The sequence below is a fragment of the Halichoerus grypus genome, chromosome 13 (assembly GCF_964656455.1).
Source record: "Halichoerus grypus chromosome 13, mHalGry1.hap1.1, whole genome shotgun sequence".
Taxonomy (NCBI): Eukaryota; Metazoa; Chordata; class Mammalia; order Carnivora; family Phocidae; genus Halichoerus; species Halichoerus grypus.
In genome coordinates this window covers 85,491,841-85,506,755 of record NC_135724.1, presented here as the reverse complement: position 1 = coordinate 85,506,755, position 14,915 = coordinate 85,491,841, and the positions used below count along the sequence as shown (strand labels likewise).

General features: G+C 49.0%; 2 protein-coding genes across 6 annotated transcripts in view; one reads left to right on the top strand and one right to left on the bottom strand.

Moving 5' to 3' along the window:
- The window catches only part of DDX54 (DEAD-box helicase 54), a 424,174-nt gene that overhangs the window by 169,611 nt on the left and 239,648 nt on the right, over nt 1-14,915 (bottom strand). The gene's annotated exons all lie outside the window — the stretch shown is intronic.
- RPH3A (rabphilin 3A) overlaps nt 1-14,915 on the top strand; it is a 254,656-nt gene that overhangs the window by 193,775 nt on the left and 45,966 nt on the right. For all 5 annotated transcript variants that reach the window (XM_078060941.1, XM_078060943.1, XM_078060942.1 and 2 more), the window contains one exon: nt 7,950-8,096. In XM_078060941.1, coding sequence (XP_077917067.1) covers nt 7,950-8,096 — 147 coding nt within the window. The remainder of the gene's footprint in view (nt 1-7,949; nt 8,097-14,915) is intronic.

The window sequence follows — 14,915 nt, the reverse complement described above, 5'->3', positions numbered from 1 at the left end:
CACACACACACATGTATATATGTTATATATACCTTGTAATATATATTTATATGTGTGTGTGTGTGTGTGTGTGTATATATATATATATATATATATATATATATATATATATATATCATATGGAACCTGTATATATATATATAGCACTTGCATAATTTCAGCTTTTTTGGACCCAAGTGACCACATCATCAGGCCCAGAATCCTTAAAGGCTTTCTTAATGCTGATAAACACTTAACCAGGTGATTTGGGGAAATTCTTTCCCCGACTCTGACCCTCCCTCCCTATCTGTCAATTGGGGGCTTTGGACAAGCTGATCACTAAAGACTATTTGAATGTTCTGCAATCCCTGTTGTTGGCTGATAAGACTCTGGCCAGACAAGATCAGCTTTTTGTGAATATTGTGAGTATATTATTCAGACATCCAGGGAAAGATGCTGAGACATTGTCAGATCATAAATATGAACATCTCAAGAGAGAAGTTCACGACTCCAGAGGGTGCCAAGGCTCTTGGAGGCTCCTTGAGGGCTGAAAGTCGAAAGGGTGTATGTTCATTCTCTTTCCCTCCTTCCTTCACCTCTTCCCTCCTCCCTTAAAACACTGTGCTAAGCCCCAGGGATACAGGGATAGCCAGGGTATGAGTATGTATCTAGTGGGGTCTACAAACAAATAAACATCCAGTCAGCAGCAAATACACAAATGTGCAAGGAGCTATAATAGCAGAATCACAGTGGGCTGTGGGAACACAAGGAGAGGCACCCAGCCCAGACTTGGCGGTCATGGTGGGAGAGTTCCTGGAAGAAGTGACGTGTAAACTGAGACCAGGCGATGGAGGAGCAAGATGGGGAAGAGACAGAGGAGTTCCAGGTAGGGGAATAGCAGGTGCAAAGTCCAAATAGGAGAGTAGCATGGAAATTTAGAGGAAGTGAGTAGAACTCAGTCTGACTTAAAAGATTAGCAGGCCCCCCGAGATTTCCTTCACATTCTAAGGGGGTAGGGGGGCCACAGCATCCCTTCTGCACCCCCTTTGGTTTGGTAGAGGTAAATTTCATCCAAAAGGGTCTTTGTGCCAGCAGGGCATATTAAACCATTTTGTGGTGTAGCAGCCTCTCCTTCCCCATCCTTTCCTCCCAGATTCATTAAAACCTCATTCACTGAGCTGTAAAGAGACTTCCTGCTGACACCTGCCTCTGTTGGCATCCTGGGGGGAAGGGGGGTGGAGAAGAAGAAAGGAAAGAAAGGATTAATTTTCTGTACACCGCTGCTATTTAATGCTTCAGAGCTTTCATGCCCCGACAGCACTTCCATCATCCCACTTCTTTTGGGAATTATAATTTATTAATAGAGACATCTGGTGGGTATTTATTATGTGACTATTGTGTGCGTGAAATGAAGAATCGAGGTGGGAGGCCAAAGGGAGGCAGGAGTCTGGCCTTTGCAGTATTTTAGGGAGCAACACCTGTGAGGTGCTGCCATCAGGAGGCAGGATGGATTTCATTCTGCCTTGGGGGCTGTGGCTGTGGCTGTGGTGGGAGGGCTCCTTCTGGCACTCCCCAGATGCACCTGAGCAGGTATGTTCAGGTGGCCAATGAGGCATGGCCAGGATGCCAGTTTCTTGAGTCTCTGACTCACACGTGTTGCTTAGCAATTCCCTGGTCTCTTCAGAGCATCAGTCAGCTGGGAAATGAGCAGGTCAGTTGCGGTGATCTTTAAACTTTTTGTCAGCAGCAAAACTCTTTCTTCGAATAAACTTAATTCAGAAGCTAAATATATAAGACAGATAAGAGGAGAGCTGGATAAAGACCTTTAGTGGCTGAAAGCATTCAACATATGATAGTGAAGTTTATGCAACTTGTCATTTCAAGTAATACTGAACCGTAAAATAAATGTAGAGACTCTAACAGGCCTCACCTTTGTGTGTGGTTGCCATAGTGGATAGTGTATCGGTTAGCTTTGGCTGTGTAACAAACCATCTTAAAACCCAGTGGCATAGAACCAAAGTTATTTATTCCCAGGGTTCTGGGCTTGGCTGGTGGCCCTGCTGGTCTTGCCTGGGCTTGCTTATGCATCAAAGGGTTGACTGATCTAGGATGGCCATAGCTGGAATGGCTCAGCTCTGCTCCACATGCTTCTCATCCTCCAGCATGCTGTCCTGGGCTTGTCTTCGTGCTCATGGCAGAGGTGTAAGAGAGGAAGCAGAAATGCATGAGACTTTTGCAGGCTCAGCCTCAGGAGGGGTACAACATCACTCCTCTGCATTTTATTGGCTGGAGCAAGTCGTAAGTCTGGGAAGGATTCACGGGTAGGGAAATAGACTAACTCTTTGGTGAGAGCGAGTTCAAATTCACATGGCAAAGAGCATGGATACTTGGGAGGGTGAACTATTGAGGTCATCAATGCAATAAATCATATTTCATGCTTTTATTAAATATTAAGTTCTTTAAAAAAAAATTTTTTTTTTTTTAACTGGGATCCTGCTTTGCTAGTGTTGAGAACCCAGCTGAGTGAGGATGGAGGGCCTGGTTAACTGCCTACTCTGTCCCTCTCTTCCCCACTGCCCTGCAGCCCTTGAGATCCCTCTAGGGAACTGCCGAGAACAGTTTGTGGGGAATAGGAGGCAGGAATCCTTCAATATTTCTCCAGGAAGCATTGTCTTAAGTATGTGGATAAGAGTGGAGATAGGCTAGGCTCTTCACTCTCACCTGTCCCAGCCAGTGAGCCAGGTCTCTCCTCATGCAGCCTTGGAGGGTCCAGAGTGGCCTCTCAGGGTCCCAGCAGGAAACAGAAATGAAATTATTCCCATTTAATAGATCCAGAAACTGATATTCAGAGCAGTGCAGAGCCCCAGTATACACCTGCTTATACGCAGCAGACCCAGGATTACAATCTTGAACTCTGCCTGGTCAGGGTCAAGGAGGGCTCACGTTGGCCTGAAGCGGCCCTCTGGATGTTTTCTGGCTTGGGTACAATGCTGTGAGTAACTTGTTCAAGGAAGCAGTACTTTGGTCTCCAACTTTGGTCTTTGATGAGTTCCCAACACTGGACTCTGGTCTTAAGGATGTGGAGCTGCAATCCTATACCAGAGGCCCAGGCAAGGGAGCCACCGTCCTGTCATAGGAGCATTCTCGAGAGTCCCATGCTCACAGTGCTCCCCAGCATATCATGGGGAGACCCAGACAGACCCAACCTCCCCCTTGAGAGCAAAGGCTTTGGTTTGAAACACCATCTCATTTCCCTCTGTTTGCTTTTGGAATTAAAACATGAAAATCCACAGGAGGCTTGCGAGTCCCCACTGAGACCAATCGGTGACATTTTCAAACACTGATGAGCTGTTTGTCAGCTGCATGTTTTGGAGCCGAGAATGGGGAAAGGGTTTGGAGAGATGCTGGCAGCCCCCAGCAGACCTTCTGCTTGTCTGCAGATGGAGGCAGTTATCTCAGGCAGGCCCTGTCAGGGAACCCCATCCCTGCTTATGTTTCTGGAGCCATGCATGTCCAGCAGCACCCGTTTCCTATGCACATGGACCCCAACGAGTTGTGTGTTGGGGTGAGAGGTGTTGACTTCATGTCTGGCCCCTGGCTGACCCTGTCCATGAGCAGATTGTGAGCTGCGGGAACATGGCCTGGAAGGGGTCTCCGCTGGGTACATGGCCCAACATCTCATCTGTGCTCTGTTTTGGTCACTGAGCTGCTTTGTAAAGGCAAGAAATAAGCAGAGAGGGATCAGAAGAGGAGGAAGGAAGAAAATAGGGACAAAGGAGGGAAGAATAGGGGCAGTTGAGACAGCCATTTCCATGTGAAGCCAGAGGGACCTGGGGAGGTGGCTGAATCAGGTTGTAACTAAGGCTCTTTGGGAAGGATGAATGGTCTTCATTATGCTAGAGTCCAGTGTATCTTTTAAAAATAATGAGAAGAAACAGCAGACTAAGGGATATTAGCACACCGTAAGGAAGATCTTTTTAACAGAACATCACAGGCTCCTTATAAGAGAGTGAGGTCTCCATTGTGGGGAGCATTCAAGCAAGGCAGACAGACAGTGGTCTCCATCTCCTGGTGTTCACGACATTGTGTAATCCCCTCATCTTGAGTGTGGGGACCTGGGATGTGGGACCTGTTTCTAACCTATAGAATATAGCAAAGGGACCTGATGTCACTCTCATGATTACATTGTTATATAAGATACTCTCAGTTGACAGGAGCTAGATTCACCTGGAATACTTGATGAAGCAAGCAGCCCACAGGATGAAGTTGGAGAAGCCCACCTAGTTAGGAATTGCAGATTGCCTCCAGGACCTGGGGGTGGCCTCTTGACAACAGCTAACAAAAAGCCAAGCCCTCACTTTAGGCAGCTGCAAGGAAATGAATTCTGCCAACAACCCGAATTTGCCTGGAAACAGATTTTTCCCCAGTCAAGCCCCCACATGAGAACACAGCCTAGCCAACACCTGATTGCAGCCTCGTGAGATGCCAAGCAGAGGACCCAGCTTAGCCAGGCCTGGAAGGACACGGAAACTGTGAAATAATACATGTGTGTTGTTTTAAGCCCCTATGTTTGTAACAACTCATTATGCAGCAACAGAAATTGTATACTGACACTGTAGGTGGGTCTTTATGCCACTCTGTTTCTATCCTCCAGCCGAGTGTTTCCAGTTATCTAACGCTGCAGACCAAATCACTTCCAACCTAGTGGTTCAAGACAGCAGAAACCACTTGTCATATCTCACAGTTTCTGTTGGTGGGCATTTGAGGGTGGCTGGACTGGGTTCCTTATGCAGCTGTAGTCACATGCCCACTGGGCGGCAGGCATCCCAGGGCTTGCTGGGGGCTGGAGCATTGCGTAGCAGTCAAGTTGACTCTGGCTGTTGCTGGGGGGCCCCCGATCCCCTGCACGTGGACTTCTCCACCGGGATGTTTGCACGTCCTCATGACATGGCACCTGGCTTCCCTTGGGGCGAATGACCCAAGACACCAAACTGGAAGCTGCATGACTCTTACGACCCAGCCTTGGAAGTCATGCACTGCCACTTCCACTGTATTTTGTTGGTCACACACAGGACCAGCCGGGAGTCAGTGTGAATACCAGGAGGCAGGGGTCTTAGGGGACCATCTTGCAGGCTGGCTGCCACATGGACCTTCACCTCCTCGGGCATTCTGCCACCTTTCTCAACTCCAGGCCTTTGCAAAGACCATTTATTCCCTCCGCCAGGCCTGGTCTCTTCCTCTGCCATCCCCTCACGGATTTCAGACCCCTCTGGGGTCTCTGCAGGGGCCCTAGCTCTGCTGCGGGGCCCGAAGCTTATATAAGTTAGGGGGCCCTCTTTAAGATAACAACAATATCTTGCTTTTGCAAATTTTTCAATCACTCAGCCAGTGCTAATGCCCTTCCTGGGGTCCGAGAAGGTGCCTATGCAAACAAACGGTCTCAAATGTAAGGTTGGCCGGCATCACAGTAGACCCTTGTCGGGGTCTTCACATGGATGTCACTTCCCCAGGGAGCTGTCCTTGGTCCCGTAGACTGACCAGGTTCCACTGCTTGGGTCTCCCTATGGGTCACACTTCTTTTTTTCCCCTGGATTTCACCAACTTTTTTTTTTAAATTAACATATAATATATTATTTGTTTCAGGGGTACAGCTCTGTGATTCATCAGTCTTACACAATTCACAGTGCTCACCATAGCCCATACCCTCCCCAGTGTCCATCACCCCAGCCACCCCATCCCTCCCACCCCCCTCCACTCCAGCAACCCTCAGTTTGTTTCCTGAGATTAAGAGTCTCTTTTGGTTTGTCTCCCTCTCTGGTTTCGTCTTGTTTCATTTTTCCCTCCCTTCCCCTATGATCCTCTGTCTTGTTTCTCAAATTCCTCATATCATTGAGATCATATGATACTTGTCTTTCTCTGATTGACTTATTTCATTTAGCATAATTGGGTCACACTTTTGATTAGACATTTAACACACCTTTGGGCCACAAGGGACCGTGTCTTATTCAAAATCTTTCTGTGCTTACTCTCAGACACTGTTCTAAATACAACTGACACAGTAGTGGCCTAGACTCAGACAAGGCCTCTGCCCTCCTGGAACTAACATTGTCGTGGGGGTGGGGGGGGCACGGGTGGAGAGATGCACTAACCAGGTAAACAACAAAAATTTTTCCAAAGATAATTTCAGTTAGTGATGGGTGCCATGAGAAAAGTAAATCTGGGCAGTGGGAGATCAAGGAAGGCCTCTCCAAGAAGCTGCTATTTGAGCCGAGACCTGAATAACGAGAAGGAGACGGCCCTGGAAAGATCTGTGGAAATAAGTTTTCCTGGTAGGGGGAACAGCAGGTGCAAAGGCCCTGAGGCAAGACAGTGTTGAGGACTGAGCAGAGAGGCCAGTGCAGCTGACTGTAGGGATAAGGGAAAGCAAGAGGCCGTAAGGATGGAGAGGCAGGTTAAGGATAGATCGGGTAGGATTTTGCAGATGGGCAAAATCTTTTAGAGCAGGTTTTATTTTATGAAGGTAGAATTCACATTAACATAACATTAACCATTTAAAAGTGTACGATTCAGTTATCATATTCACAATGTCACGCACCCACTACCGCTATGTAGTTCTGGGCGTTGTTCTAAATCAGTGAGAAGTCATTGGAGGGTTTGAGCAGCATGGTCTGAGCGCTTTTTGCAGTTGCTCATCCCCAGAGGCCCTTGCTGCAGGACAAGATGTGTTTCCATGAGGAATTTCCCCAGGCCACACCTTCCTTTCCTTTCTCAGAGTAAGGCCTGCTCCCAGACAACTGTTTCTCTTCGCTTTCGGACTCTTCCCTCTCCGCTTTTCAGAACAAACCAGCTAAGGGTGGGAGAATGGAAGAGAAGCCAGGGGGAGGGAGGAAGATGGGGCTTTTAATTTCCAACTTCGAGTGTCAAAAGGCAATTTCATGCCTGCTGATGTGATTAGAGCAGTGGAAATAATAGAGGTTGGCAGCTGATGGGGTGCTGGCTCCGGAGGATTCTTACTTACTGATTTTCTTCCCTAGCAGGGACAAGCATTTCTAGTGGTGTTTAACCTTGCGCTCCCCTCAGGGGGTGCACCTCAGTGCCATGGGGCGTGAACCATCTCATTAGCGGAGATGATAATAATTTGCCATAGACCACAGCGTCAACTCTCCACCCAGCAGCCTTTGATCTGCTTGCCCCGACTGGGGCTGTGTGGGCAGGGCTTGGGTTCCCTCCATATTGTGGAGGTTAAGTGAGCCGCCTGCCCAGCTCCGAATTCCACCTCTACCACTTTCCAGCCATGTGACTTTGGGCAAGTGGTCTCATTTCTCCATATTTGTAGGGACCGTGTGAGGATGACATGAGGTCATGTGGGCACCCAGTGGGTGCTATGTCAATGTTGGCTTTCAAAAAAAGAAAAGAAAAGAAAGGCCAAGGAAAGTGCAGGATGGAATGCAAAAGCTACGGGAGCTTTTGAGGCTGAAATCTGGATGTTGATGTGAAATGAAGAGCTTTTTGTAAACCAGTTGGCAATTAGTTCCAATTTATAGAAGAAATCATTTGTGGCCCAAACAGAACATCCGTGCCAGGCAGGAGCTGGGTCAACCTGGGACCCAGGGCTTCCGACCACCCTCCCAGAATTGTTTCTGCTCCAGCTCTAGAGTCTTCTGTTCTGGATTCTTCTCCTGAGAACACCCTTACTCTCCAGGTTCTCATGAGCATCCTACAAATGCTGCTCACAGAGTGTCTACCATGTGCTAAGTGCTTAGTGGAAATAAACTCATCAGAATCCTATGAGGGAAGAAAGTGTCCCATTGTACAGATGAGCAAACTGAGGCTCATCTCCCAGCTGGTGAGTTTCCCTGCGGGGATTTGAACTGAGGTATACCAGACCCCAGGGACCAGAGCCTAATCACCACTGTCTGCTTCCTGCTGGGCGTCTCTGCAGCCTCACGCCTCCCTGTATTACCTTTTAGGCTCCAGGCAGGCTGGTCCGTCCATCCCGGCGGTCAGCCCGACAGACAGAGGAAGCAGGAAGAGCTGACAGATGAGGAGAAGGAAATCATCAACAGAGTGATCGCTCGAGCTGAGAAGATGGAAGAGATGGAACAGGAGCGAATCGGGTGAGGCCCCACACTTCCCATCCATCTGGTGCTCAGGGGTGTGCTGGGGGGGTGGCAGACTGCCCCTGGGGGGTTGCCACTACCCCCCCCCCCCAACCGGCAGAGCTGGAATCCTTGTGGCACGAGGTGGGAGAGCTCAGGAAGGAGGAGACAGAATGGGCTGGGGACTGGCTTGGGAGGGGGCTTGGTGGCTGGGGGTGCCTTACAGAGGGGGAGCTCTGAGGGGGCAGTGCATTGGAGCCTGGGGGCCCGTGGTTGTGAGCACAGGGCATCTGGGCCGATCTCAGCTGTGTAGAAATATGTTCTAGAGACACTGTAGACCAGAACATACAGCTGAGGGAGAGGTGAGGAGGAGAATGTCTAGGGACAGTATGTCAAATAGCACATTTGCCATGAATTTATATGAGAGAATGGCAGAAACGGATCTTGAAAGAGGGAGACAGCATGAGAGGGAGGTGGCAGAGGTTAACCGGGTGGGTCTGGACTCTGAAGAACGGGGGGCTCCATCACAGCTCCCCACTTGCCCACTGTGGGTCCTGGGCATGATGCTTCACCTCTCTGAGCCCCTGTTCGCTCGCTAGTCGAGCAGGGGACACGACAGTCTATGTCACAAGACTGTTGCAAGCAGTAGGTGGAGTGAGGCACGTACACTTCCCAGACCCTGGTGACACTTCATTTTCATAAATGGTAAGAAGAAGGGAAAAAGTAGAGTTTGGAGGGCAGAGCTTTTTTGAATGTGTATGAGAGAGAAGCAAGGGATATAAGGAGGCTGTGTGACGTGTGTCAGAGAGTGACAAAATCAATGAGCGAGGCCAAGGCTAGAGAGGGAGGGGGCAGTATGTGGGTGGTCTTGCAAAGGGAGGAGTGGGTGAAATGGGGGCGACTGGGGGGGTAGGGAGAGGAGGGGGGACCAAGGGAGGGTACGGGTGTATGGGGGGCTCTTGGCACAGCTGGAAAACTGGCTGTCAGATCGCCAGGCCCCCAGAGGGTCCTCCCAGACCAAGATCTCAAATGGACCTCCTCCTCCACAGCCCCCTCCCCAGGCCCTTCTGCCAGGGGTCGCCTTTGCCAATTGCCTACAACTGATGTGGGCACCGAGGCGCCCGTTTATCTCTCCACCCACATACTCAGCTAGGGGCAAACGAGGGTCTTGGATGGAAAGTGGAAGTTGGTGCCTTTGGTCTGAGCCTCTGTAGATCATTTTACTCGGGGTGGGATGGGGAGTGCTGCTGACAGATGACAGACACCTGTCACAGCCAGGGTCAGCGTCATGCTCCACACCCTCCATCTGCTTACTCCGGAGGTAGCTGAAGGGATAAGTCTCCAGGGGCATGCTTATGGGGTTGCATTCTTATTTTGCTTTTTAAAAGATAAACCAGAGTGGGGAGTTGTCCAGGCAGGAGGTCTGTGTGTGTGTGTGTGTGTGTGTGTGTGTGTGTGTGTTCACTTCACCCAACAATGGGCCTCAGCCTTTTGAAGTGAGAGATATGGGTAATAAGGGTAAATGCTTAAAAGCAAGACTCCTCTCAGCCTTTTTCTGCCATAGCACTTACCACTGGGTAACATATTTTATATTTTACATAATTAGTTTGACTATTGTATATCTCCCTGTTAGATTGTAAGATTACTGAGGGTAGATATATATATATATTTTTTTTTATGTTTGCTTATCATTCTTTGCACATCATTTCTTTTCTTTTCTTTTTTTAAAATTTTTTTGTTATGTTAATCCCCATACATTACATCATTAGTTTTAGATGTAGTGTTCCATGATTCATTGTTTGTGCATAACACCCAGTGCTCCATGCAGAACGTGCCCTCCTCAATACCCATCACCAGGCTAACCCATCCTCCCGCCCCCCTCCTGTCTAGAACCCTCAGTTTGTTTTTCAGAGTCCATCGTCTCTCATGGTTCGAGGGCAGATATTTTTTTGCCCACTTTGTTCACTAGTAAATTCTTAGAGCCTAGTACATAGTAGGGGTGCAGTAAAATATTTGTTCAATGAGTGAGTGAACGTGGCAGACCATGCGGCCCCAAATTTCTTTAGACATCCCCTGTGGCCAAGAGGGTCCCGATTCCCAGGGAAGGTGCTCTGATTGGCTGGCTTGTGTCAGGGGCTGTCTCTCATCCAATCAGCTGTGCCTGGGGAGCCAGCCATGTTGTACAAACGTGGCAGGCAGGCTGCCTCTGGGGGTGAAGTTATGGAGGTCACTGTGGGCTGAGCAGATTCCAGCTTGAGCCTTCTAGAGCAAGATAGATGGGTTCCCTGCCTTGTCCTCCATGTCTTATCATATCGCCCCAGCTAACTTGAGGATGTGGTAGAATAGCACGGTGGTTAATTCCTGGAGCCCCAGAGTCAGAGATACTTGGGTTCAGATTCCAGCTCTACCATGTCCCCTCTGTGTGACCTTAGGTAAGCCACTTTAACCTCTCCGTGCCTCAGTTTCCTCATCTGTAAAATGGGGACCACATTAGCACCTAACTCTTGGTGAGTGTTTAATTAGGGTGCAAAGGGTTATCGTAGTGCCTGGCACAGAGCACACGCTCCATAAAGAGTGGCAGTCCTTTAAAGATGACTTTGCTAAGGAAGCTCAGTTTTTGACATTGGCCAAGGCCTCTATTCTAGAATAATGCCCCGAGACTCCTGTTTGGCAAGCCCTGGAATTCCAGCAGCCCTGGCTTCCCTAAAGGGAATCTGAGAGGCTTCCAGGGAGGCTGGGGCCAAGCCCTTGAAGACAGAGTGTCCCTTCGCTGAGATGGTGTGCCTTCTGGCAGAGTGGGGGAGGACAGCCCCGCGGGATTGTGGCTGTGGCTCTTGCCAGCAGCTAGTGCTTGCTGGTAGCATTCCCGGAGGCAAAGCCAGCGTGATTTGTGTCTTATGATCTCAAACCTGCCCTCATTCCTGTTCTCTCCATGCTTCCCTGGGAAGGGATCAGAGCGGAGTCAGAGGAAAGCAAGATGACACATCAGACGCGAAGCAAGGCTGAAAACGGGGTGCCATCGGGGCTTCCACTTCAGAACCCAGGGTTCTCAGTCAATGAGCCTTTGGGGCCTCAGTCCCCCTCCCCCCATCTAATGAGGCAGGTCAGGCTGATTCTCAGGGTCCTTCCTGCTCAGACTCTATAGTAGTTGGGTGTGTCTGATGGAGGACCCCGTACCATGCTGTTGGCTGGCCCTCTCAGAGCTAATGAGCTCCTTCTAATGGTTAAAATTGCAGATGTACCTGAGAACCCTTCCAGGTTTACACCAGCTCTGTGATGTGGAATCTTCTTTCCTATTAACTGAGGGAAAGCCATCTGGGACTGGTGGGAGATCATCATTAATAAACATCATAAAAGATCATCCTCATACTAGGTACCATTTATTGAGCACTTACTATGTGCCAAGCACTGAATCTAAAACTTCCTGTGGATTAACTCGTTAACTGCTCCTCTCAACCTTGTCGAGTAGGTACTATTATTGTCCTCCTTTTGCAGGTGAGGAAACAGGCTCAGAGAGGTGATTGGCCCAAGATCACTTGCCCAAGGTCACATAGAGCCAAGATACACATTCCTGTCTGGCTGACCTTCAGAATTTTGCTTTTAATTCTTAGGTGTCTTTCCTGAAGCCTTGGCCCCAAATTCTTAGACTCTGAAGAACATGGAAATCTTAAAAGCTCAGGTGTGGAGGGTGGACACTGTGGGACTGGAAGCTGGAGCCTGTTGGGTGCTGGTCTAGTGGTTTCTTCCAGTTCTTGTTCGCCTGTTTGTACCTCCAAAGCTGCCAGTACTGGTCTGCGTGCTCCCAAGGCTCTGACAGATCTGGGGAAGAATCGCCCTCAGGCCTCCCAGGAGGCGCTCCCTCCCTGGGGCACTGTGGCTAGAGCTAGCCACCCCAGGGAACCCCAGGCAAGCGGCAGACAAGAGCTGCTTCTCTCCCAGAAGCCTCTTCGCTTTTGTCCTATGGAGTGGGGGGGGCGGGGGTGTCTAAACCTTGCCTCGCCACTCAGCCCACAACCCAGCTCTGCTCTCTTCAGCATCCCTGGAGAGAGAGATGATGACCAGCAGGGAAACTCATTAAACAGCCTCCTGTTGCCCCCATGTCCCTTACTGAGGTGCTAAGTGGGATAGTGGGGTTTATTTTTCATGCCCTGACTGCTCTTTGCAGGAAAGGGAATGAATTCCAGGGAGATTGCTTGAGTCATCTATTGCTATACAACAACCACCCAAAACTTAGTGACTCAAAGCAACAACAGTTCTGATTTTTCATGATCCTGTGGGTTGAGAATTCAGGCAGGGCTCTGCTGGGTGGGTTTTCTGCTCCATGTGGTGTGGGGTGGGGTCACTCGCTCAGCTGCATTCAGCTGGTGGCTGGGCTGCCCTGCAAGGGCCACGAAAGCTCAGCTCCCATGTCTGTGCTTCAGCACTCTCTTTGTGGCCCACCCTCTCTGTGGGATCTCTGCTTTTTCAGTCATCTGGCCTGAGCTTTACATGGCAGCCAGACCCCAAGAGAGCAAAGATGGAGGTTGCCAGGATTCTTAGCATCTGGGTCTGGAACTGGCAGGGCATCGCCCCTCCACGTCTCTTTGAGAGGGAAAATAGGTCCCTTCTCCTTATGGAAGAGCGACTTAGACCCCCAGGGAAGGAAGGCATTAATGGCGGCCATCTTTGGAGACTCTACCACCGTATGCAAGAAGGCGAGTTTAATATAAGGATGGGGAGATATCTCAAGGGACCCAAGGGCAGGAACACAGCCTGGCCTCAGGAAAGTTTTTCTTCACATCTGACATGTTAGAAAATATGCCCGTGCCATACCTGCCTGGATTTTATAGCTCTTCTTAGTCCTAATTCCAGATTCCTAGGGAAGGAAATCCGATTGGGCCAGCTCACCCTGAGCACCCACCTCATCCAGTCAGCTGTGGCCAGGGCTGCCAGGCCACACCAGCGTGGCTGCCGAGTGTGAGAAGGACCTTTGTGAGTTGGACAGACACCCATAGGGTGTCCACCGGACTTTTGAATGTATTAACTCTGCAGTGAAACATTTGCCTAGGAAAATCTGTTTGTGGTTTTTGTTTGGTTTTTACCCACTGGTAGGTCCCTCTGCATCCTTATATTTCTTTCTGTCCAGAGCCTCTCAAAGGCGTTAGCTCGCATATCCTGCCTGTGCCAAGGGATAGGCAACTGGGTGGCTTCCATTTGAGGTCATTTGCCCTAAACAGATGGGCCCCGAAAAGTAATTAGGATTTGTCATTAACCTTGGTGTCCAGATGATGTGATGGAGGAGGAAGGCAGAGAGACATCCAACAGATTCTGTCACCTCCCCATCTCAGTTCCATCATCTCCTATGTTTTTGGCACAGAATTTTTCCAAAATGTGGACAGAGGGAGAAGTGAGTAACAAGATGCATAACTTTGCTACATTGAATTAGGTTGACACATTGACAGTAAGCCAGATCATACTCTCCTCTTTCAAAAGGAAGCCCACCCCCCACTGCTGCCTTCTTTTTTTTTTTTTTTAACCTGGAGTCCTAAGTGTTCTATAAATAGGATTCAGGGGTTTGGAAGCATTTGTGCATGTGTCTTGTGTATTTTTTGAGAAGAAATATTAATAGATTTCACCAGACTTGGGGGGGGGGGACTCTGAACCGTCCTATGTTAAGAATCACTGAGTAGTAGTACCTCAGTGTCCCCAGGAATTAGATTTCTAATGTCCTCTCGCAATAATACTTTATGCAACCTGTTTTTGTAAGATGAACATGGAAGTCTTCTTAATTCCTTAAGTAGCCCAGTGTCTGGCATAAAACAGAGAAGAGATGAATACGTGTTGGAGGGATAATTCGTGCTGAATGAATCCTAAACCCTAAGCCTCTCATTGAATCACTTTGACCTCACTGCTTCCTAGACCTTATCTGTAAAAAGGGGATTTGGACCATGGGGTCTCCAAGTCCCTCCAGCCTGGGGTTTTTCAGCCTTCATACTACATGCATTTGGGGACAGATCATTCTTTGTGGTGTGTACTGTCCTGTGCATCGTAGGAGTTTTTTTTTTAGCAACATTCCTGGCCTCTGCCCACTAGATGCCTCTAGTAACCCCCCATCCAGCTAGGACAACCCCAGATGCCTCCAGCCATTGCCACACACGCCCTGCTGAGAACCGCTGTTCTAGCCCTGCTGTCTAGAAGGAAGAAACAGACTTGAGAATTTTCCTGGTACCACGCCCAACTTCTAGGGAAATAAAACAGTAGTGCCCTCCTATGAAGCTCCACGTGCCCGCACTATGCTCGAAGCTTTATGTAGATTCCTTTATGTAATTTTCATAACAACCCTATGCATGAGGCCACATTATTATCATTCCCATTTTACATATGAGGGACCTGAGGCGCAGAGAGATTAAGCAACTTGCCCACAGTCACGCGGTTAATAAGCGATAGAAGTGGGATTACAACCCCAGGCAGTCTGGCTCCAGGGCTAGAGTCTAACTCTGCTGTTCTGTAGAAAAGCAAGTATTTATTGCCAAGCAGTGTGGTAGGGACTTCCAAATATGTTATATTTCCTTTCATTTCCTTAATGTCCTCATTGAGAGACAGACTGTTCTCCCTGCCATACAGCTGAGAAAACTGAAGCTCAGTGAGGTTCAGACACTTGCCCAGGGGCACACAGCCTTTACATGGCCAAACCTGACTTTTGAACTTGACTCTGTCTCTCCACTTTATCCTATTGCCTTCTGGGGTGCAGGGAGGGAAGGAATTGACAGATGAGTTGAGGGATTTAAGGAAGTCAAGAATCGACAGGGTGTCTTGGATCTTCACTCAGGCTAACTGGTTCTGTCTCACACACTTCTT